This window comes from Mustelus asterias, chromosome 8 (genome assembly GCF_964213995.1).
Source record: "Mustelus asterias chromosome 8, sMusAst1.hap1.1, whole genome shotgun sequence".
NCBI lineage: Eukaryota > Metazoa > Chordata > Chondrichthyes > Carcharhiniformes > Triakidae > Mustelus > Mustelus asterias.
The window spans coordinates 64,272,954-64,297,217 of record NC_135808.1 but is presented as its reverse complement, the minus strand read 5'-3'; the positions used below and the strand labels follow the sequence as shown (position 1 = coordinate 64,297,217).

Below are 24,264 nucleotides of genomic sequence, written 5' to 3'. Positions count from 1 at the left end.
TAAATAAGGTTACCCCACTCACGGCCCCCACAGTAGCCACAAGCCCCGTCACCATGATGAGACAGGAAGCCCAGGCAAAGTTCTTCACGGTACTGGATATCAGTAATGGTCTCTGGTCCTTCTCTTTAAATCGGTCCTGCCAGTACAAATTCGCTTTTACCTTCCAGGGACAGCAATACACTTGGACATGCCTACCACAGGGTTCCCATAATTCTCCGTCCATCTTCCACAGGCGACTAGCTACCGGACTAGAAAAGTATTCCTGACCCAAGTGCATGGTCCAATATGTCGATGATTTATTGTTACAGACTAACACCAAAGAGGAGCATATAACATTGCTGGATGAATTACTCGCACTGCTCCACTCAATAGGCTGCAAAGTCAACCCGAAAAAGACCCAAATTTTGCAACCCAAGGTTATATACCTAGGTACAGTGATTACCCATGGGAAGAGGGAGATTGAACAGAAAAGGATAGACTCCATAGTGCACCTTCCACTGCCCCGAGATGTGAGTGCCCTCCGATCTTTCCTAGGTCTAGTAGGGTACTGTCGGAACCATATAGACGGCTTCGCCATCAGAGCAGCCCCACTGTCCGAATTGCTAAAGAAAAACGTGGCCTGGAAGTGGACTGAGCAGCGCATAGCTGCAGTGACCGATTTAAAGCGTGCCCTCGCCACAGCGCCAGCCTTACTAGTCCCTGACCCAGATCTACCACACGCCTTAGAGGTTGCAGCCATCGACCACACACTTTCAGCAGTATTATTACAAGAACGACATGGTAGACCAGGCCCAGTAGCCTACGTCTCACGAGTATTAGACCCAGTCGAACAGGACTTCTCTAGGCGCGAACAACACCTGCTCGCGGTATTTTGGGCCGTGCAGCATTTCGCATACATCACCGGACTAAACCCAATAACCGTCCTCACCGAACACACCCCGACCCAGCTTCTGCTGGATGGCCGCCTTAAAGACGGCTCAGTAAGCCAGGTCCACGCTGCCCGTTGGACACTACTACTGCAGGGTAGGGGCATCACTGTAAAGCGAACCAAAGTGCCCACGTTCCTGGCAGATAATTTAAATTATGGGGAAGATCTGCATGAGTGTCAGGTTATAGCCACAAAGGACCCCACAGGTCCGTTTATCCCGAAACAACAGGAGGCACGATCAGGGACAAAACAGACAGCCACCCAACGGTGATGCACGTCAATTGAACTCAAGGCACGAAGCTTCGGGAACAGAAGGCTTTTATTGTCTAACAATGGAACTAATAGAACGTAAGTACACCATCCCAGACTGACGAGGTCCCGCCCGAGCAGGGGGTCTTATACCTCTCCCAGGAGGCGGAGCCCGACTGGGATGTGCCACAACAGTAACAACCACAGGTGTATTAATCCCACCCTAGCCCAACAACAACATTAGAACAATCCCACAGTGTGAACACCCTAGCCCAACAACAACATTAGAACAACCCCACAGTGGGAACCAACGATGGTTCACCACATTCACCCCTCCTTTGAGAACAAAGGCCGGCGGGGTACGAAAACAGACTAAAAAAAAAAGTCAACAGATTATAAGTCCAGATGGTCTGGAGGACCGCACCGTCGTTGTGACCTCCTCAATACCGGCGGTGACACCGGAGTAGGTGCTTGCGGAGGCGTTCTCCCCAAAACAGCGTCCGGCTGTCCTCCCACGGACTCACAGGCCGGTTGACCCTGATGAAGCGGTAGTGCAGGGGATCCCGGTACATTCTGCGATGGCGCCGATCTCCGGGGCTCAGGCAAGCTGTGCATTGGAGTATAACTGTTAAGCACTGGTCCCGGTGCTGACCGCGCCACGTCCGGGGGAGAAATAAGGGATAAGGGATTCGTCACTGGGGGTATAGGAGCGACAGGAGTTGCTACGTCCCCTGCGGGCGCCAGGTCTCGGATCGAGACTGTGTCCTCTCGCCCGTCAGGATATGCCACATAGGCATACTGAGGGTTGGCGTGGAGGAGGTGGACCTGTTCGACCAAGGGGTCGGACTTGCGGGCCCTTACATGTCGCCGCAGAAGGACGGGTCCTGGGTACGTCAACCAGGCTGGTAAAGATATCCCCGAGGACGACTTCCGAGGGAATGAGAACATCCTCTCGTGGTGAGTAGCATTGGTTGCCGTACACAGGAGGGAGCGAATGGAGTGAAGCGCATTTGGGAGGACCTCCTGCCAACGGGAGACTGGAAGGCCTTTGGACTTCAGCGCCAATAGGACAGCCTTCCAGACTGTAGCATTCTCTCTTTCCACCTGTCCATTACCCCTAGGGTTGTAACTCGTGGTCCTACTAGAGGCAATCCCGTATGAGAGCAGGAATTGCCTCAAGTCATTACTCATGAACGACAAGCTCCTGTCGCTATGGATATAGCTGGGGTACCCGAACAGGGTAAAAAGATCACGGAATGCCTTGATCACCGTGGCAGTCGACGTGTCCGCGCAGGGGACAACAAACGGGAACCGGGAGTACTCGTCTATTATGTTCAGAAAGTACACGTTCCGATCTGTTGAGGGAAGGGGGCCCTTAAAATCCACACTCAGCCTCTCAAAGGGGCGAGTGGCCTTGACCAAATGTGCCCGGTCAGGTCGGTAAAAGTGCGGTTTGCATTCCGCGCAAATCCGACAGCTCCTTGTCACCGACCTGACGTCCTCCACCGAGTAAGGCAGGTTGCGGGCTTTGATAAAGTGGTAGAGCCGAGTGACCCCAGGATGGCACAGGTCATTATGGAGGGCGTTCAAGCGATCCTCCTGGATAGTAGCGCATGTTCCGCGCGAGAGGGCATCCGAGGGCTCATTGAGTATCCCTGGACGATACATGATATCGTAGTTATAGGTGGAGAGTTCAATTCTCCACCGCAAGATCTTGTCATTCTTGATCTTGCCCCTCTGCGTGTTGTTGAACATGAACGCCACGGACCGCTGGTCCGTGATCAGGGTGAACCGCTTCCCCGCCAGGTAATGGCGCCAGTGTCTGACGGCCTCCACAATGGCCTGGGCCTCTTTTTCCACCGCTGAATGCTGAATTTCGGGGCCTTGGAGGGTGCGGGAAAAAAACGCGACGGGCCTGCCCGCCTGGTTTAGTGTGGCGGCCAGGGTGATATCAGATGCATCGCTTTCCACCTGAAAAGGGATGGATTCGTCTACCGCGTGCATCGTGGCTTTCGCAATGTCGTGTTTCAATGCCTTGAAGGCCAATTGGGCCTCTGGCGTGAGTGGAAAAGTCGTGGACTTAATAAGCGGACGGGCTTTGTCCGCGTAGTTGGGGACCCACTGCGCATAATAGGAGAAGAAGCCTAGGCATCTCCTCAGTGCTTTTGCACTAGCGGGCAAGGGAAGTTCAGCAAGGGGGCGCATACGGTTGGGATCAGGGCCAATGACCCCGTTTTCCACCACGTATCCCAGGATGGCTAACCGGCGCGTTCGGAATACACACTTCTCCCTGTTGTAGGTCAAATTCAGGCGAGATGCAGTGCGTAAAAAGTTCTGGAGATTTGTGTCATGGTCCTGCTGATCACGGCCGCAGATGGTGACATTATCCAGGTACGGGAAGGTAGCCCGCAGCCTGTTCTGGTCCACCATTCGGTCCATAGCATGCTGGAAGACCGAGACCCCATTGGTGACACCAAATGGAACCCTAAGAAACTGATACAGACGACCATCCGCCTCAAAAGCCGTGTAGTGTCGGTCCTCTGGGCGAATGGGGAGTTGGTGGTAGGCGGACTTAAGGTCTATGGTGGAGAACACCCGGTACTGCGCAATCTGATTGACCATATCAGATATGCGCGGGAGAGGATACGCATCCAGCTGCGTATATCGATTAATGGTCTGACTGTAATCAATGACCATCCGGGGTTTGTTTCCGCTCTTGACCACCACAACCTGTGCTCTCCACGGACTAACACTGGGCTGTATGATCCCTTCTTTGAGGAGTCGCTGAACCTCAGATCTGATGAAGATCCGATCTTCAGCGCTGTAACGCCTACTTTTAGTAGCGATGGGCTTGCAGCCTGGTACCAGATTCTTGAATAAAGAGGGTGTGGTGATCTTTAATGTAGAAAGATTGCATGCGGGGCGCTTTGGACAAATTGGAGACTGCAGTTGTTCCCCTACTGTCAGCGAAGGGAGTGGCCCACCGTACTGTAGGATCACACTCTTCATGTGGACCATAAAGTTTAGTCCGAGGAGAATTGGTGCGCAAAGATGCGGCAACACAAGGAGCCTGAATCGCTCGTAAATTGTGCCTTGCACTTTCAGAGTTACCACACAACGTCCTTGAACGGTGACAGACCGGGACCTTGATGCCATAGAGATTGTCTGTTTGGCAGGTTGAATCTGGAGTCCACACCTCTTTACAGTGTCAGGGTGAATAAAGCTCTCAGTGCTCCCGCTGTCAAACAGACAATAAATTGCACGACCATTTACCTCTATGTCCATCATTGAACAGTCAAGCCTGTGGTGCTTAGCCTGGTTCAGGGTGATCGACGCCACCGTTGGTCCTTGAACGTCACTGCAGGCAGCTGAGGTCGATGCTGAGGACCCCTGCTGGTCGCTCCTGGTCGTCGTCGACCAAAATGGCCGCCCCCATGAATCGCACATGGTTGAGGGCGCCAAGCGTAGCGACTCCTGGTGGTCATCCTCCTCCGACTCCGTCGACCACAATGGCGTCGTCCTGGACTCGCACGTGGACGAACCCCGTGGGTACTTCGACGTCGATGGTGACGATCCCCGTTCCGAAGGGTCACAGGCTGCACTGCCGTTCTTGGGCTTCGATCTGCACACCTTCGCATAGTGCCCCTTTTTACCGCATTGGTTACAGACCACCGCTTTAGCGGGACACTTTTGTCGTGGATGCTTGGCTCCTCCGCAGAAGTAGCACCGCAGGCCGCATGGGGCTGCAGCCGTCGTTGGGTCTACATGGGAGCACGCCATAACACTGCACTTTGAGCCCGTGGGGCGAGGAGGGATTTGCGACTGCTCCTGCCATGTTGTCTCCACGTGGTCCTCCGGATACAGGACCGAGCTCTTCGAAGCCGCCTCAAGCATTTCAGCCAATTCCATAGCTTGGGTCAGGTTGAGATTCCCCTTTTCTAGCAGCTTGAGATGGATGTACGAAGACCCTACCCCTGCCACAAATGCATCTCGGGCGAGGTCATACATATACTGCTCAGCCGACACAGCTTTGCAGTCGCAGCCCCTGGCAAGCTGCAAGAGCTCATTGGCGTAATCCTCCATGGTTTTGCCCGACTGCCGACGTCGTGTAGCGAGGAGGTAACGAGCGTGGATCTCGTTGGGAGGTTTCGTGTAGCGCTTTTTTAAAAGCTCGAGGGCCCTCGGGTAAGTGGTGGCCGCACGGATCGCGAGGTAGACTGTGTCGCTTACCCTCGCATGGAGGACCCGGAGTCTGTCATCATCTGTGGTGACCGCTGCGGAGGCTGCCAGGTAGTCCTCAAAACACTTCAGCCAGTGGTCGAAGGTGTTAGAGGCGCCCACCGCACGTGGATCCAGCGTCAGACATTCTGGCTTTAAGATTTGCTCCATACTCTCCTTTCCGTCGAGAGCTTAGTGTTAGACAATAAAATTGATGCACGTCAATTAAACTCAAGGCACGAAGCTTCGGTAACAGAAGGCTTTTATTGTCTAACAATGGAACTAATAGAACGTAAGTGCACCATCCCAGACTGACGAGGTCCCGCCCGAGCAGGGGGTCTTATACCTCTCCCAGGAGGCGGGGCCCGACTGGGATGTGCCACAACAGTAACAACCACAGGTGTATTAATCCCACCCTAGCCCAACAACAACATTAGAACAACCCCACAGTGGGAACCAACGATGGTTCACCACAAACGGACAGACTCAGTCATGAGAATTTACGTAGGCGGTTCATCCACCATAGAGGATGGGACCAGGATCACAGGATGTGGCATTTATGTGGAAAACCAACAGAGACAAACTACTAATAGAACTTGCTCGCAAACTATCCAGCCATTTGAGTGCTCAAGCTGCTGAACTAGCAGCAGTCGCATACGCAATGAGTCACCCAGATTTATTTCCAACCCCCGCCAACATACATTCCGATAGTATGTACGTGTGCAACAGCCTGACTGAGTTCCTACCATTATGGGAAGACAGAGATTTCGTCTCTGCGGACGGAAAGTCTTCAGCCCCCTTATTAAAATATGTTCTGCAGGTCACCGAAGGACGTACATATGGAATTATTAATGTTAGGAGCCACCACAGGACCTCCCCACCTGGTAACTGTGAGGCCGATGCATTAGCCAAGGTTGGTGCCCGTATGGGACTGTTTTGGCAGCCACCCAAAGGAGAGCAAGTAAACACTGTGGCCATCTGCAAAACTAATATAGCCGACCTGGTCCAGGCACAGCGCACTGACATTTCCCCAAAACAAATTTTAGAAGGAGTCCCCCCAGCCCCATATGAGAAATGGAAGGACAAAATACAGATTCAGGATGGTTTGATATTAAAAGCAGTCACGTATGTAGTCCCTACCCAAGACAGAAATCAGCTCATCTACCAGTACCATGACGCACCTGGCCATCAGGGCATAGAGACAACAACCAAGCGATTAAAGGAATTATGTTGGTGGCCCGAACTGCACGATGACGTTGCCCATTATATCGACAATTGTTTAATTTGTGCCCAGAACAACCCCGATAGGTATGCCAGAAAAGCAGAGCTAAGGCACACACGCCCAGGAGAAGGCCCCTGGACAAACCTCCAAATTGATTATATCGACCCACTACCGCCATGTAGGAATGGATTTAAATACATCCTGGTAATAATGGACACTTTCACCAAATGTGTGGAGGCATTCCCCACTAGATCCAACACAGCTAAGGCCACTGCAAAGATATTAGCCCAGCAGGTGTTTACACGATGGGGTCTTCCCCGCAGCATAGAGTCCGACCAAGGGACACAATTCACCGGGCGGGTGATGCAGAACGTTATGGCTATGTTCGGCATCAAGCAGAAATTCCATATCGCCTACCATCCACAATCCATCCGCAATCCAGTGGAATCGTAGAGCGCATGAATCGAACCATAAAAGGGATCATTGGAAAGACGGTGCAGCAAAACAACACAACATGGGATACAGTACTTCCCTTTGCCCTCATGATGGTACGCAACACCGTTTCCAGTTGTACTGGATTCACCCCCACACATTAATGACGGGCCGACCTATGAGGGGAGCTGAATACTTATTGGAGTTTGATTTAACTGAGCTGCTATCACAGCGCTCACCCATGAGAAAGCCATCCAGCAGATAACCGAAAACATTAAAGCAGCCCAGTTAGCCACGACTGTCCGATTAGGAGTTTAAAAAAAACAGAGCAAGGCATATTACGATAAAAGGGTACACCCGGTAGAACAGCTGACCAGTAGGTAATGATTACCCTCTACAACCCCAGTTCTTTCTTGTCCCCGAGATATGCAGGTCCGCACACCATCACTGACAAAATAAGCCCCTCAGTGTATAAAGTCCTAATCGCCAACGGGAAAACTGGTTCATAGATATCATAGAAATCATAGAAACCCTACAGTGCAGGAAGAGGCCATTCGGCCCATCGAGTCTGCACCGACCACAATCCCACCCAGGCCCTACCCCCATATCCCTACATATTTTACCCACTAATCCCTCTAACCTACGCATTTGATTCCATGTCAATCAACTGAAAGCTTACGGGACTCAGAATAATCACTTCCATCATTTCACATTGGAGATAGGGGGAGGATGACACTAGGCGACCCGAATGGCCTCACCCAGGAAATGTATTTCCCCAGACACCTTAGAACATAGAACATAGAACATTACAGCGCAGAACAGGCCCTTCGGCCCACGATGTTGCACCGACCAGTTAAAAAAAAAACTGTGACCCTCCAACCTAAACCAATTTCTTTTCGTCCATGAACCTATCTACGGATCTCTTAAACGCCCCCAAACTAGGCGCATTTACTACTGATGCTGGCAGGGCATTCCAATCCCTCACCACCCTCTGGGTAAAGAACCTACCCCTGACATCGGTTCTATAACTACCCCCCCTCAATTTAAAGCCATGCCCCCTCGTGCTGGATTTCTCCATCAGAGGAAAAAGGCTATCACTATCCACCCTATCTAAACCTCTAATCATCTTATATGTTTCAATAAGATCCCCTCTTAGCCGCCGCCTTTCCAGCGAAAACAATCCCAAATCCCTCAGCCTCTCCTCATAGGATCTCCCCTCCATACCAGGCAACATCCTGGTAAACCTCCTCTGCACCCTCTCCAAAGCCTCCACATCCTTCCTGTAATGTGGGGACCAGAACTGCACACAGTACTCCAAGTGCGGCCGCACCAGAGTTGTGTACAGTTGCAACATAACGCTACGACTCCTAAATTCAATCCCCCTACCAATAAACGCCAAGACACCATATGCCTTCTTAACAACCTTATCTACTTGATTCCCAACTTTCAGGGATCTATGCACACATACACCTAGATCCCTCTGCTCCTCCACACTATTCAAAGTCCTCCCGTTAGCCCTATACTCAACACATCTGTTATTCCTACCAAAGTGAATTACCTCACACTTCTCCGCATTAAACTCCATCCGCCACCTCTCGGCCCAACTTTGCAACCTGTCTAAGTCTTCCTGCAAACTACGACACCCTTCCTCACTGTCTACCACACCACCGACTTTGGTGTCATCAGCAAATTTGCTAATCCACCCAACTATACCCTCATCCAGATCATTAATAAATATTACAAACAGCAGTGGCCCCAAAACAGATCCCTGAGGTACACCACTTGTAACCGCACTCCATGATGAATATTTACTATCAACCACCACCCTCTGTTTCCTATCCGCTAGCCAATTCCTGATCCAATTTCCTAGATCACCCCCAATCCCATACATCTGCACCTTCTCATCTACTTCCAGGTTCAGACCAGACCCTTACTCCTACCACTCTACAGCCCAGAGCCTCGTCCACACCTGAAGTGCCCCCAGGGGGACTGATCGACCCGGACATAACAGGAGACTTGCGCAACCTAGAGGACTGGCGCGACTCGCCAGATATCGGCCCTCGCAGCATTATGGATTCTCCCATAGACATAATCCTAAACAGCCCCAGACCCAACAGTGAGGCCCTGACTAAACGACACCGGGTTATTTTGATGGGTACACCCGATGCCGCATCCCCCACCTGGGTAAGGGACCAGACACACAGATTGATTAGAATGGGAGATGAGGATAAAGGACCCCCGAACCCAGATCCAAACGCAGACCTCACAGTGCAGTCCAACGAACAGACATGGGTATGGAGGCCAGGTGAGGAGGTAATGACGGAGCCCCAGGAGACAAATGATTCAGAGGATGAGTCTCTGTGGGGCAATTTGTTAATGGAAATGCTGAATGAAGGAATCTAGGGTGCTCCAAATGATGAAATTCAGCCTACAATGCAGACCAATGCAAGGTACACGAATCTCTGATGGAAACACCCACTTAAAACCCCACAACCTGCAGGTCCACCGTGACCGACCGACAGTAAAATGTCCACAGTTAAATACAACCAACTCATTTCCATACCATTTGTGTACTGCTAGTACGATTAACCAGGTTATTTACACAGTCCAAAGCCATGCTCTTTGGCCACCTTTTTCCAGTTAAGACCAATCATTAAGACAACTGTGTCAAACTTTGAGATCACTGAGGTAACGGTGCTAAATTTTAAAATCATTGAGGTGGCTGTGGTAAATTTTAAAATTGTCAAGATGACTGGGCTACATTTTAAATTCTTAGAGGCACTTGTGCTAAATTTTAAATGCGTTCAGCCTTCAAACTCCACGACACTCATGGAACGGGCACCTTTTCAGGTCATAACAGACCGACTCCAGTGCTATTCGAATCCTTAGGGCTAATGGTGACTGCTGCTAGAATAAAACAGGCCGCCTTGATTTTCTGGCCAGTTAAACAAGCTCTTTTCCAACCACTCCACGACTTGTCCACTTATCGATCTGAACAAAATTTCCTCGGCAGTGGTTCACAATTAGACTAAAAAAAAACAACACACAAGTGACAATTGACATACCCCGGACCACACCACTGTCGATAATGTTCCAAACAAAAAGGTGGGGGGGGGGGGGGCATGGACATTTTAAATACATGTATATACATCAAATATCGGATGCGATAACAGCAGACAGGACAAGGACGGACGACGACAAAGATGCAACCTACAATCTACCTCATCGGACTCATCATCGGGATAGGCGCGCAGGACACTCCAAGCAAGATGAACTTGTGGTATCCCGGTTATTTATGGTTTGCTCCACCTGACACGGGGAACGTGAGGAGGGTGTGTTATGGGTGCATCCCGATAAGAGTATAATGTTTGGGTGTAACAACCCAGCGGCTAATATACAAAAAGCCAAATGGCAGGTCAACTGAATGTTATCTGAATGTCACCGTAGCAGGGGATTGGTGGGGATTTTCAAATAGTGGGTGCCCTGAAATTGGATGTCTGGCCAACGGCCAAGAAAAGGATTAGAGCTCGGGCAGCAGTGCCCCGGGACACTCAGAGGGGAACTTTGCATTGTATGAAATAAGAACTGGGCCGAAGCCAACCCCAAACCCATCCCACTCGATTTGTCCTGAAGCCACCCCCAGACCACAGAACGGATTGACACTAAAACACTCAGGGAAAACCCTGTATGACAACATCCACCATGAATTGGTATCTGTGGTGGTGGATATAGCTGGGACCCAACTGCCAGAGTGGTGCTCTCCCCAATTTAAGAGATTATACCTCCACTTGACTCACAGACTGTTAGGACGGAAGATAGGAATGGATGAAAGACAGGAAAGATCCAAGAGGGAGTTAGTCAATGACATGGCCACAGCATATAGGGCAGGGGGAGCAACCATCAACACCCTTGATTTAACCGACCTGGACAATAAACTTAGGATTCTGACCCAACAGATTAAACAGAAACTAAGTTCTATCAATGAGGGCAATCAGCAGGATGCTGAAGAGGAACTGACTGGGAACGCAGCCAGCAGCCACATGGTAGCTGTGTTAGAAGGACACGCCAAGACAATCAATCAAATTATCAGGGAAAAGTTAGAGGATAATGACCGACAACAGAACCGGACTTTATGTGGTGCATATGGACAGTGGATGATAGAACAGCTAAGGGAAAACCAAGAGCAGGTACGCAGTGGACAGGTTCTGTCTTGAATTAGTGACGAACAGATGGAACACCTATTTATGGGTAAGAAACACCCCGAGTTATCTGGCTGCCAGATGCGACAGTTGACCAAAGTCTGGTCAATGCAAAGGGACTCCAGGGAAAGCCCTGGGAATGATATTAGGGCTCCCCATAATCACTGACGACCAGGTCGGACTGAGGGTCTTTGAAATGGAGAATATAGGGACTATCCATGAGGATATCTGGATAGGGTACAATGGCACTTTACTGTACGCAGTGGAGAGAGCCTCATTGGACTACTCTGGACAGATGTCATCAAACTGATGAAATAATTGCATGCCCGTACCCAGTTTACTTAAATAAGCACGCACTGTGTGGCTTCAGAACAAACACTAGCCTAAATTGCTCAGTAGAAGCTCGTAGCCTGGACACAGACACAACTTGGGTGGCTTACAAGGGAGCAGGGAGATACTGTCTCACCACCTCCCTGAAACAATATCAGTATGGTGTGACACGTTGTAACATTACTAACACTACATTCTGCATCAAACCAGACATACCAGCCAGGGTGGGCCTCATTCAACTAATAGACATTCATAAGAGGGAGAGGGTAGATTTGAACGCCACTGACGAGCTCCGACAGGCTCTAGGGGAGTACCATGAGAAACATGACACAAGTCTAAAACCCCTGCCGGAGTAGTTGAACCAGATTCGGGTAAAATTGGCTACAGCCCACAGAACCTTCACCAAGTAATACAGCAGACCCAAGAGGTGAAAAGGAGAATTAAAGAAATTAAAGTCACCTCCTGGTGGGATGACTTTTGGAACTGGGGCTCAAACATCCAAATCCACCTATTTGTTCACATAATGTCACACCTGGAGGTATTATTGATTTTGTTCACCCTGGTGTATCTAATCATCCTCACTGTCCAATTCAGCCAATGGAAAAAGAGGATCACCTGGAGACAGGACGTAGAGTTCGCCCTTGAACCAGGGTCTCCTCTAATTCAGTAGAACAACGTTTACAGGAAACCTGCCATTTTGCGATTTGTACTAATGAACTGTTGGAAATCCTACTATCAAAATGTACCTCAGATCTGCGAATACTTTATCGTAACGTTTGTTTGAATGTTGGTTTATAGTTAGCTTATTGTAATAATGGTATTTAGAATATGTGATTGTTTATATTTGTGGGTAATTAGCTTATTGTAATAATGGTGTCTAGAACATGTTGTTTGTATTTGTAGAGTGTTGTTGTCTGTAGCTTCTGGAATGTAACTATGTTGTAGGGATGTATTATTATTGTGCATGCCAATGCCTGGGCCTTGCTTGACTGTTGAGTGATTGAGGAATTCCTGACAGATACCAGTCCGGAGTCTGTGATCCATCACGCTTCGCGTTCAGAATCAACAGGAGGGACTGTGGCCAAACAGGCCACCTAAAATGTTGATTTATAAAGCACTCTGGGACAATTGGCAATAACTAAAACGGCAGGCTGCAGCCTAAAAGACAGAGAGAAACAGGCTGCAGCTCAGATGACTGAATACACAGGATATGGGCCATCTCCAAGACAAAAGGGACTTTCTGGTCAAACTGGGTTGTTTATCAGATATAGGGGCGCCGTAACCACTTATTTGGGAGGGAGGTGTGCACCCTATGTGCCCCCAGCACCTACAGACATGGGGACACACCCAGAGATTGGTGTGGCAGCACCCGATTGGACTTTATCGATCAGGTTGATCAAGTCCTGATCGATTGATTGGCAATGGCCAAAATGGGTGCGAAAACCAACGGGGTATAAAGGGTGCTGCGCAGCCAAGAATCTCTCTCTCTCTGACCCCACGAACAGGCTACATCAACAGTGACCATTGCCAGCAACAAGCAGCACAAGGAGAGCCACCACACCCGAGAAGGAAGGAAGACCAGAGCCAGAGTGCCAGACCAAAGGACCAGACTATGCAGAGGACTACAGAGACCAATGCACAGATGAAGGCCAATATCTGCCTAGGTACTTGCCAGTCACGCAAAGTTAAGTCAAGGTCTAGTATTGGACTTGAACTTTTGTATTTTCTGTAAGATAACTTATTGTTGGTTGGGTGGGTGATTATTGATTGTGTGTTAAATAAATATTGTTATACTAACAAGAAGTTTCCTCGCAATTCTTTGTCCACCGTATAAGGGTTAAAACAGACTGTGCGGCAGGCACAACACCCTCTGTTCCCGACACAAAATTCAGCTGGATACGGAATCCCTTTGCAAGCACTGATGATCCCGTCACAAGCCTGATCACGAGAGAGCAAGACAGCGTTGTGGAACTGTCCTGTTACAATGCTCAAAACTACCTGACTGACCTGTGGCTTAAAGTTACTTTGGAATACCCAGCACTGTCTGACGAGACAGTAACATTTCTGATGCATTTTCCTACAACCTACCTTTGCGAAACTGGATTTTCAGTTCCTGTCATATAGAACATAGAACATTACAGCGCAGTACAGGCCCTTCGGCCCTCGATGTTGTGCCGACCAGTGAAACCAATCTAAAGCCCATCTAACCTACACTATTCCAATATCATCCATATGTTTATCCAATAACCATTTGAATGCTCTTAATGTTGACGAGCCCGCTGCAGGCAGGGCATTCCACACCCTTACTACTCTCTGAGTAAAGAACCTACCTCTAACATCTGTCCTATATCTATCACCCCTCAATTTAAAGCTATGTCCCCTCGTGTTAGCCATCACCATCCGAGGAAAAAGGCTCTCACTATCCACCCTATCTAATCCTCTGATCATCTTGTATGCCTCTATTAAGTCACCTCTTAACCTTCTTCTCTCTAATGAAAACAACCTCAAGCCCCTCAGCTTTTCCTCATACGATTTTCGCACCATACCAGGCAACATCCTGGTAAATCTCCTCTGCACCCCTTCCAACGCTTCCACATCCTTCCTATAATGCGGCGACCAGAACTGTACGCAATACTCCAAGTGCGGCCGCACCAGAGTTTTGTACAATTGCAACATGACCTCCCGGCTCCGAAACTCAATCCCTCTCCCAATAAAAGCTAACACACCGTACGCCTTCTTAACAACCCTATCAACCTGGGTGCCAACTTTCAGGGATCTATGCACATGGACACCCAGATCCCTCTGTTCATCCACACTACCAAGTATATTACCATTAGCCCAGTACGCTGTATTCCTGTTACTCCTTCCAAAGTGAATCACTTCGCACTTTTCCGCATTAAACTCCATTTGCCACCTCTCAGCCCAGCTCTGCAGCTTATCTATGTCCCTCTGTAACCTGCCACTTCCCTCCGCACTGTCTACAACTCCACCGACTTTAGTGTCATCTGCAAATTTACTGACCCATCCTTCTATGCCCTCATCCAGGTCATTAATAAAAATGACAAACAGCAGTGGCCCTAAAACAGATCCTTGCGGTACACCTCTAGTAACTGAACTCCAGGATGAATATTTCCCATCAACCACCACCCTCTGTTTTCTTACAGCTAGCCAATTCCTGATCCAAACCACTAAATCACCCTCAATCTCATGTGTCCATATTTTCTGCAAAAGCTTACCATGGGGAACCTTATCAAACGCTTTGCTGAAATCCATATACACCACATCAACTGCTTTATCCTCATCCACCTCTTTGGTCACCTTCTCAAAGAACTCAATAAGGTTTGTGAGGCACGACCTACCCTTCACAAAACCGTGCTGACTATCCCTAATCAAATTATTCCTTTGCAGGTGATTATAAATCCTATCTCTTATAATCCTTTCCAATACTTTGCCCACAACAGAAGTAAGGCTCACTGGTCTATAATTACCAGGGTTGTCCCTACTCCCCTTCTTGAACAAGGGGACAACATTTGCTATCTTCCAGTCCTCTGGCACTGTTCCAGTAGACAATGACGACCCAAAGGTCAAAGCCAAAGGCTCTGCAATCTCCTCTCTAGCCTCCCAGAGAATCCTAGGATAAATCCCATCCGGCCCAGGGGACTTATCTATTTTTACCCTTTCCAGCATTGCTAACACCTCCTCCCTATGAACCTCAATCCCATCCAGTCCAACAGCCTGCATCTCAGTACTCCCCTCGACACTGTCCCTCTCCAGTGTGAATACTGATGAAAAATATTCATTTAGTGCCTCTCCTATCTCTTCAGACTCCACGCACAACTTCCCACTCCTGTCCTTGACTGGCCCTAATCTTACCCTAATCATTCTTTTACTCCTAACATACCTATAGAAAGCTTTAGGGTTTTCCTTGATCCTACCTGCCAAAGACTTCTCATATTGCAGCCCAAATGCCAGAATAAACTAATAAGAACCAGATCTCCAATTGAGACTGTCTTCCCTGGAGCCTGTCATCCCAGAGTATGACTTCTGCAAGACCACATCAGCCCTCTCATTAGGTAAGCATTATCTATTTCCAATAGTAGGCCTACTGCACTTAAATGTGCTGTGACGAGTTTTTAAAAAAGTTTATTTACTTGTGTCAGAAGTAGGCTTACATTAACACTGCAGTGAAGCTAGTGTGAAAATCCCCCAGTCGCCACACTCCGGCGCCTGTTCGGGTACACTGAGGGAGAATTTAGCATGGCCAATGCACCTAACCAGCACGTGTTTCGGATTGTGGGAGGAAACCGGAGCATCTGGAGGAAACCCACACAGACACGGGGAGAACGTGTAGATTCCACGCAGACAGTGACCGAAGCCAGGAATCAAACCCGGGTCCCTGATGCTGTGAGGCAGCTGTGCTAACCACTGTGCTACCGTACTGCCCCCAATGTGTTTGTGCGTGTGCATCATTAACCATTAGAAATAGCCATGTTTTGATACCTGGTGATATATGCGTTTGGCACCTGTCAGCCAAACGCTATGTAAGTAAAAGTTTAAGATGGCCTGTGTATGTTGTGACCCCCAAAAGCTTCTGATGACAATCAAATCTCCCCTATATTGACTGGGACTCACTTAGTGCTGGAGGCATGGATGGGGAAGAGTTTGTAAGGAGCATCCAGGAGGGCTTCTTGAAACAGTATGTAGATAGTCCAACTAGGGAAGGGGCCATACTGGACCTGGTATTGGGGAATGAGCCCGGCCAGATGGTCGATGTTTCAGTAGGGGAGCAGTTCAAGGACAGTGACCACAATTCAGTAAATTTTAAAGTACTGATGGATAAAGATAAGTGTAGTCCTCAAGTTAAGGTGCTAAATTGGCGGAAGGCTAATTACAACAATATTAGGCAGGAACTGAAGAATGTGGATTAGGGGCAGATGTTTGAGGGCAAATCAACATCTGGCATGTGGGAGGCTTTCAAGTGTAAGTTGATAGGGATTCAGGACCGGCACATTCCTGTAATGATGAAGAATAATTATGGCAAGTTTTGGGAACCTTGGATAACAAGAGATATTGTGAGCCTAGTCAAAGAGAAAAAGGAAGCATTGTCAAAGCTAGGAGGCTGGGAACACACGAAAAAAGTGTGGAATACAGGAAAGTAGAACGAAACTTAAGCAAGGAGTAAGGAGGGCTAAAAGGGGTCACAAAAAAGCATTGGCCAGCAGGATTAAGGAAAATCCCAAGGCTTTATAAAGAGCAAGAGGGTAGCCAGGGAGAGGGTTGGCCCACTCAAGGACAAGGGAGGGAATCTATGTGTGGAGCCAGAGGAAATGGGCGATGTATTAAATGAGTACTTTGCATCGCCAAAGAGAAGGACTTGGTGGATGATGAGTCTGGGAAAGGATGTGTAGATAGTTTGAACCCTGTTGAGATCAAAAAGGAGGAGGTATTGGGGTTCTTGAGAAACATTAAGGTAGACAAGTCCCCAGGGCCTGATGGGATATACCCCAGAATACTGAGAGAGGCAAAGGAGGAAATTGCTGGGGCCTTGAGAGAAATCTTTGTATCCTCACTGGCTACAGGGGAGGTCATGATGTGGAGATGCCGGCGTTGGACTGGGGTAAACAGAGTAAGAAGTCTCACAACACCAGGTTAAAGTCCAACAGGTTTATTTGGTAGCAAAAGCAACTAGCTTTCGGAGCACTTGCTGCTCCTTCATCAGGTAAGTGGGAGTTATGTTCACAAACAGGGCATATAAAGACACAAACTCAATTTACAAAATAATGGTTGGAATGCGAGTCTTTACAGGTAATCAAGTCTCAAAGGTACAGACAATGTGAGTGGAGAGAGCTTTAAGCTCAGGTTAATGAGATGTGTATTGACTCCAGAGAGGACAGTTAGTGAGATTTTGCAAGCCCAGGCAAGTCATGGGCAAGTCATGTAATCCCCATGACTTGCCTGGGCTTGCAAAATCTCACTAACTGTCCTGTCTAGAGACAATACACATCTCTTTAACCTGAGCTTAAAGCTCTCTCCACTCACATTGTCTGTACCTTTAAGACTTGATTACCTGTAAAGACTCGCATTCCAACCATTATTTTGTAAATTGAGTTTGTGTCTTTATATTCCCTGTTTGTGAACAGAACTCCCACTCACCTGACGAAGGAGCAGCGAGCGCTCTGAAAGCTAGTGGCTTTTGCTACCAAATAAACCTGTTGGACTTTAACCTGGTGTTGTGAGACTTCTTACTCTGTTTACAAGGGAGGTACACACAGTAAGAAGTTTAAAAACACCAGGTTAAAGTCCAACAGGTTTATTTGGTAGCAAATGCCACTAGCTTTCGGAGCACTGCCCCTTCGTCAGGTGGAGTGGAGAAATGCTTTCATTTCTCCTCTCCACCTGACGAAGGGGCAGCACTCTGAAAGCTAGTGGCATTTGCTACCAAATAAACCTGTTGGACTTTAACCTGGTGTTTTTAAACTTCTTACTGTGTTTACCCCAGTCCAATGCCGGCATCTCCACATCATGACAAGGGAGGTCCCAGAGCATTGGAGAATAGCCAATGTTGTTCCTTTGTTTAAGAAGGTGATGCGCGTTATCACACACGAGGCTTGAGATGCTCAAGGAAATAAAGGCTTTTATTTACTATTACAACAAAGCTACCATGTATAGTACACGATCCCAGACTGAGGGGTCCCAGACAGAGCAATGACCTTTATACCTCTCCCAGGAGGCGGAGCCCGACTGGGATGTACCATTATAACTATAATACAGGTGTAACAGCCCAACCCTAACCCCAACAGCAACAAGTAGAACAACCCATCCCTAACCCCAACAGCAACATATATACATACTCGTAGTACTGGCCAGACCCTGGCTCAGTACTACCTAGTGGGAACCAACGATGGTTCACCACAGAAGGGTAGCAAAAATAATCCAGGTAATTACGGGCTGGTGAGCCTTACATCAATGGTAGGGAAATTATTGGAGAGGAATCTTCGAGACAGGATTTATTCCCACTTGGAAATAAGTGGACGTATTAGTGAGAGGCAACATGGTTTTATGAAGGGGAGGTCGTGTCTCATGAACTTGATTGAGTTTTTCAAGGAAGTGACGAAGATGATTGATGAGGGTAGGGCAGTGGATGTTGTCTACATGGACTTCAGTAAGGCCTTTGACAAGGTCCCTCATGGCAGACTAGTGCAGAAGGTGAAGTCACATGGGATCAGAGGTGAGCTGGGCAAGGTGGATACAAAACTGGCTTGGTCAAAGAAGACTGAGGGTAGCAGTGGAAGGGTGCATTTCTGAATGGAGGGCTATGACAAGTGGCGTTCCTCAGGAATCGGTGCTGGGAGCTTTGCTGTTTGTAATATATATATAAATGATCTGGAGGAAAATGTAACTGATTTGATTAGTAAGTTTGCGGACGACACAAAGGTTGATGGATTTGCGGATAGCGATGAGGATCATCAGTGGAAACAGCAGGATATAAATCGGTTGGAGACTTGGGTGGGTAGATGGCAGATGGAGTTTAATCCAGACAAATGTGAGGTAAAGCATTTTGGAAGGTCTAATATAGATAGGAAATATACAGTAAATGGCAGAACCCTTAAGCGCATTGATAGGCAAAGGGATCTGGGTGTACAGGTACACAGATCACTGAAAGTGGCAATGCAGGTGGAGAAGGTAGTCAAGAAGGCATACGGCATGCTTACCTTCATCGGCCGGGGCATTGAGTTAAAAAATTGGCAAATCATGTTGCAGCTTTATAGAACCTTAGTTAGGCCGCACTTGGAATATAGCATTCAATTCTGGTCGCCACACTACCAGAAGGGTTTGGAGGTGGTACAGAAAAGATTTACCAGGATGTTGCCTGGTATGGAGGGCATTAGCTATGAGGAGAGGTTGGAGAAACTTGGTTTGTTCTCACTGGAACGACGGAGGTTGAGGGGCGACCTGATAGAAGTCTAAAAGATTATGAGGGGCATGGACAGAATGGATAGTCAGAAGCTTTGTCTCAGGATGGAAGAGTCGATTACTAGGGGACATAGGTTTAAGGTGCGAGGGGCAAGGTTTAAAGGGGATGTACGAGGCAGATTTTTTACACAGAGCATAGTGGGTGCCTGGAACTCATTGCCGGGTTGGGGGGGGGAGGGGAGGGGGGGAGTGGATAGTGGAAGCGGATACGGTAGTGACTTTTAAGGGACGTCTTGACAAATACATGAATAGGATGGGAATAGAGGGATATGGTCCCCGGAAGGGTAGAGGTTTTCTGTTCAGTCAGGCAGCATGATCGGTGCAGGCTTGGAGGGCCAAAGGACCTGTTCCTGTGCTGTAATTTTCTTTATTCTTTGTAGTGGTCCGCATAAGAAAAAGATTGGGAACTGCTACTCGATGAGATGCGCTGCAGCGACTTGCCAAGCTTCCTTCAACAGCATCTGAAACATTAAAGGCACATCGCAACATCACCACCAGCAAGTTGCACTCCAAGTTACGCACCATCCAGATTTGGAAAAAACATTTATATGACTTTCGTCATCACTGGGTCACAATCATGCACCGGAATTCTACCGCCCTCTCTGCCACGGGAATCAGAGCAGGCAAGGTCCATCGACCGCGGGTGAGATTTTCTGGTCTCAGGTCGAGCGAGGTTGTAAAATCCCGCCCTTGGAACTACCTACATGAAAGCACTGTGGGTGTGTATTCACCAGGCATACCATGCAGTTCAAGAAAGCAGCTCATCATTGCCTTCTCAACGGCAATTAGGGATGGGCAATAAATAACTGGCTTTTTCAGCAACAGCCACAGGAAATGCTGAAAACCATCAGTGCTAATCTTTATTCCATCAATTTATTTTGTGGTTCTAGTCAGAACAGAGATACCTAAGAAGTGGGAACTTTGTTTAAGCCATTAGGCTTTCCTCGTACCTTTTTCCTTCCAAAATCCACACACACTGTCAATGGTCATGTTGCTGTATTGACAGAGTGAGGTAAATAAACAGTCAGATCAAAGATGTGGTTGTTCCTTTTTGTTCTTGTGGTCAAATGGTGATCTGAATATTTGAGATGGCTTAGCGTAGAATTCTGCTAAAAGTCCCTGGCAGTTTTACACAAGTGGGGAATTTATAGACATGCCATTGAAACCACCTCAGCTTTCAGTAGTCTTTGTGACCATTTTAAACCCCTCTATGCTAATTGAGGCAGCTGTAAGATTATCAGTCCTAGAGCAGCACTTTATGTTCTGTGGCATTTTTTAACACTTCCATGACTGATTAGATTCATGGGTCGAAATGTAGACTTTGAATCTTCAGCCAGATTCAGGAACAACGCTTGCAACTAGTTTCATCTTTAGTCAAACGAGGACCAGCTTTTCACAAGCTACTCCCAGCTGTAACTTGTGAGTGACAGGACCTGGGCTGTCACAGTGGTTAGCACTGCTGCCTCACAGCGCCAGAGACCCGGGTTCAATTCCAGCCTTGGGTGACTGTGTGGAGTTTGCATGTTCTTCTTGTGTCTGCATTGGTTTGCTCCGGGTGCTCCGGTTTCCTCCCACAGTCCAAAGATTTGCAGGTTAGGTGGATTGGCCATGCTAACTTGCCCCTTAGTGTGCAAAGATGTGCAGGTTAGATAGATTGGCCATGGTAAATGCGTGGGTTTATTTGGATAGAATGGGATGGGGTTGGCCTGGATAGAATGCTCTTTCGGAGAGTCAGTGTAGACACAATGGTCTGAATGGCCTCATTTAACACTGTTGGGATTCTATGGAAAAAGACGAGTATTAAACTTCTTTTTAAAACAAGAGAGCTGGGTGAGTTCGATTGGTCTGGGCTTGAGTGCGGAGTGGAGAGGTAAATATAAAGGTAACCATAGGGGAGAAGATCTTAAGGCAACCAAGGTGGGGAAAGGAGATAGAGACCAAAATTCTCCAATGTCATATGACCTGCTACCACTGACAGTGGGAATGGAGAATTTGGCGCTCAGCCAACTTTACATTCACTGCAGCGGGACTGGACAATCCCAGGCAAAGTCAGAGAATTCTGGCCAGCATATGCCATTGGAAACAGAAATCAAATTTTTACCTTATAATTTAATACTAAATGACCAACTGGCGTTGATGCACTTGGCAAATCATTGTTTTATGATGACCGTTATACCACTGTAGATTTTAACTTTGAATGAATGTCTGTAGTGAGTTGGCAGCCAGTTTCACATCTCTCCCCATTGAAATCTCGAGAAACAAAAACTGGGAAATGTGTAACGTGGATTGATGTTTCATTATCACCCATTTTACACTCAAATTATTTCAATGATGTCAAATGAAATTATTTGACGTTAAATATGAATGGCTTTGAAGTAGGCAAATGTAGTTGACAATCACTAGCTTTAAAAGAATAGTTACTGGAGCAATTTCTCGGCATGCTGGAGTGGGAAAGTAACAATCACAAACTTTATCACTTCACAGGGTGGTTAAGTAAGAACGTGATAAGGAGCAGACTTCAGCTTTCAGTTAGTTTAATTACAGTTGCAGCCTGTATAATTCTACTTCTTAGGATTTTATAGTGGAAGGGTGATAACTAAAAGATATATGGTGTGATCTTACCGGCCATTCACGCCACACTCCCGCTGCAGCAAAGTCAGAGAGTTTGGCACCCAGCCAAATCTCCGTTCACTGCAACAGGATAGGAAAATCCCGCCGGCGTGATTCCAGCCCTAGTTCGAATTCTCCAACCTTGCCCACGACTGGGATTTTCCAGTCCCGTTGCAGTGAATGAGAGATTTGGCTGAGCGCCAAATTCTCCGTTCGTGTTGGCAGCGGCAGCACGGTGTGAACGGCCAGAGAATTCCTGTCATAAATATGTCATGCAGTAGACACGTGTAGACACATGGTGGGAGCAGGTTATGTCTCCCAAGTATGTTTGTGAATAAAGTCTCTGTTACTGCAACTTACAGACTTGAGGTTCAATCTTTTTTTACCACAAAATGTGGTGTAGTTGGCTGGATTCCCACAATATTGGAAGCTGGCACTGGATTGGATGCAGACAGCAGAGGACGGGTGAGCATGTTCAGTTACTGTCCATGAGATAGGACAGTCAGCAGTTGAAGCAGGAAGTTGGCGGTTCAGTTTAACTAGCATATGAGTATGTGAGTGTAGTAAAGAGACAGATAGTGTGAAGAAGTCAAGAGCTGAAAAGGCAATGTGTCTTTTGGCTTACAGAGCATATTACCATGCTCAGAATGTTGATGAGATTTTTAAAAATAAGGAAATCATAGAATAGAATCACAGAATCCCTACAATGCAGAAAGAGGCCATTCGGCCCATCGAGTCTGCACCAACGACAATCTCACCCAGGCCCTCTCCGCATAAGCCCCATATTTACCTTGCTAATCCTCCTGACTCTAAGGGGCAATTTAATATGGGCAATCAACTAACCGACACTTCTTTGGGAGGAAACCGAAGCACCCAGAGGAAACCCACGCAGACACAGGGAGAATGTGCAGACTCCACACAGACAGTGACACGAGGCCTGGAATTGAACTGAGGTCTCTGACGCTGTGAGGCAGGAGTACTAACCACTGTGCCACTGTGTCTCCTAATAAGTTAGGAGGTGGAGAATGTGAGAAACTCCAGCAGCAAGATCAAGAGACTGATGGTTTACAGAGGCATGTTTACACTTTAGGGTTAGGAGCTGAGCAGTCAGCTACAATACCGTAACAGCTGAGTATATGGACGGCACAGTGACACAGTGGTTAGCATTGCTGCCCTCACAGCGCCAGGGATCCGGATTCGATTCCCGGCTTAGGTCACTGTCAGGTTTCCCCCTGGTGCTCCGATTTCCTCCCACAATCCGAAAGACGTGCTGGTTAGGTGCATTGACCATGCTAAATTCTCCCTCAGTGTACCAGAACAGCCGCTGGAGTATGGTGACTAAGGGCTTTTCACAGTAACTTCATTGCAGTGCTAACGTAAACCTACTTGTGACACTAATAAATAAACTTAAACTTATCCGGTGTCCATGCAGAAACTGCCTTGGTTGAAGTACAGCAACTCCGGCAAGAGCTCACAGAAGGCAACAGGACAAATGAGAGGCTCACACAGGAGCTGTGAGATGCCCGAGCAGCTTTAAGGGAAGGGGTTAAGCAATCGCACAGACAGGCTGGTCCCTCCCTGTCTAAGTTTCAGATATTGAAGCTGGAAGGAGAATTGGGGAACCAACAGGCGGTAGTTACAGGAGGTGAGCTCCCCACACCAGCTGCTCTTGTGCCAAAACAAAACATAAAACAATTTGTTTCACTAAATCAACCGAGTCACAAGTAAGGTTATTAGGAAAACCTATGAATTTAAGTTCATAGCCCACAGTATCGTTCAGATGCTGGGTGAAAAGGCAACAAAAAGGAAGAAATAACTGGACTATGCGTGTATTTTACTGAAGAATGAATCCTTTTCCTATCTGAATGTGATTCCTTGTGTGTCTGTAAGTGCTGTTCTTGTGTCAGCGAATTAATGGTTTGTTAATATCCCAAAGTCTGGTCTTGTATGCTGCTTTAAGTTTTGTTTTTTGCTTGTTTGATGCGTGCATCTCATACCTCTAGGGATGCGTTGAATTATGAAACTGTGAATATGATTACTGTACATGCCTCTGCTAATTTAATACAAGGTTTAAATACATGGGGCAGCACGGTGGCACAGTG

The 24,264-nt window shown here is 47.7% G+C and overlaps 1 protein-coding gene across 1 annotated transcript; it reads right to left on the bottom strand.

Annotated features, from left to right (window-relative positions):
* Window positions 1–1,231: 1,231 nt before the first annotated feature.
* Window positions 1,232–5,708, bottom strand: LOC144497885 (uncharacterized). The gene is made up of 2 exons (XM_078219328.1): window positions 4,451–5,708; window positions 1,232–1,784 (listed from the first exon to the last, which is right to left on the bottom strand). The coding sequence occupies exons 1-2, from the start codon at window positions 5,564–5,566 to the stop codon at window positions 1,776–1,778; spliced, it is 1,125 nt and encodes a 374-aa protein (XP_078075454.1). The 5' UTR covers window positions 5,567–5,708; the 3' UTR covers window positions 1,232–1,775.
* Window positions 5,709–24,264: the final 18,556 nt, after the last annotated feature.

Coding starts and splice junctions, on each gene's coding strand:
- LOC144497885 (XM_078219328.1), bottom strand. CDS start 5,566: ATGGAGCAAATCTTAAAGCCAGAATGTCTGACGCTGGATCCACGTGCG.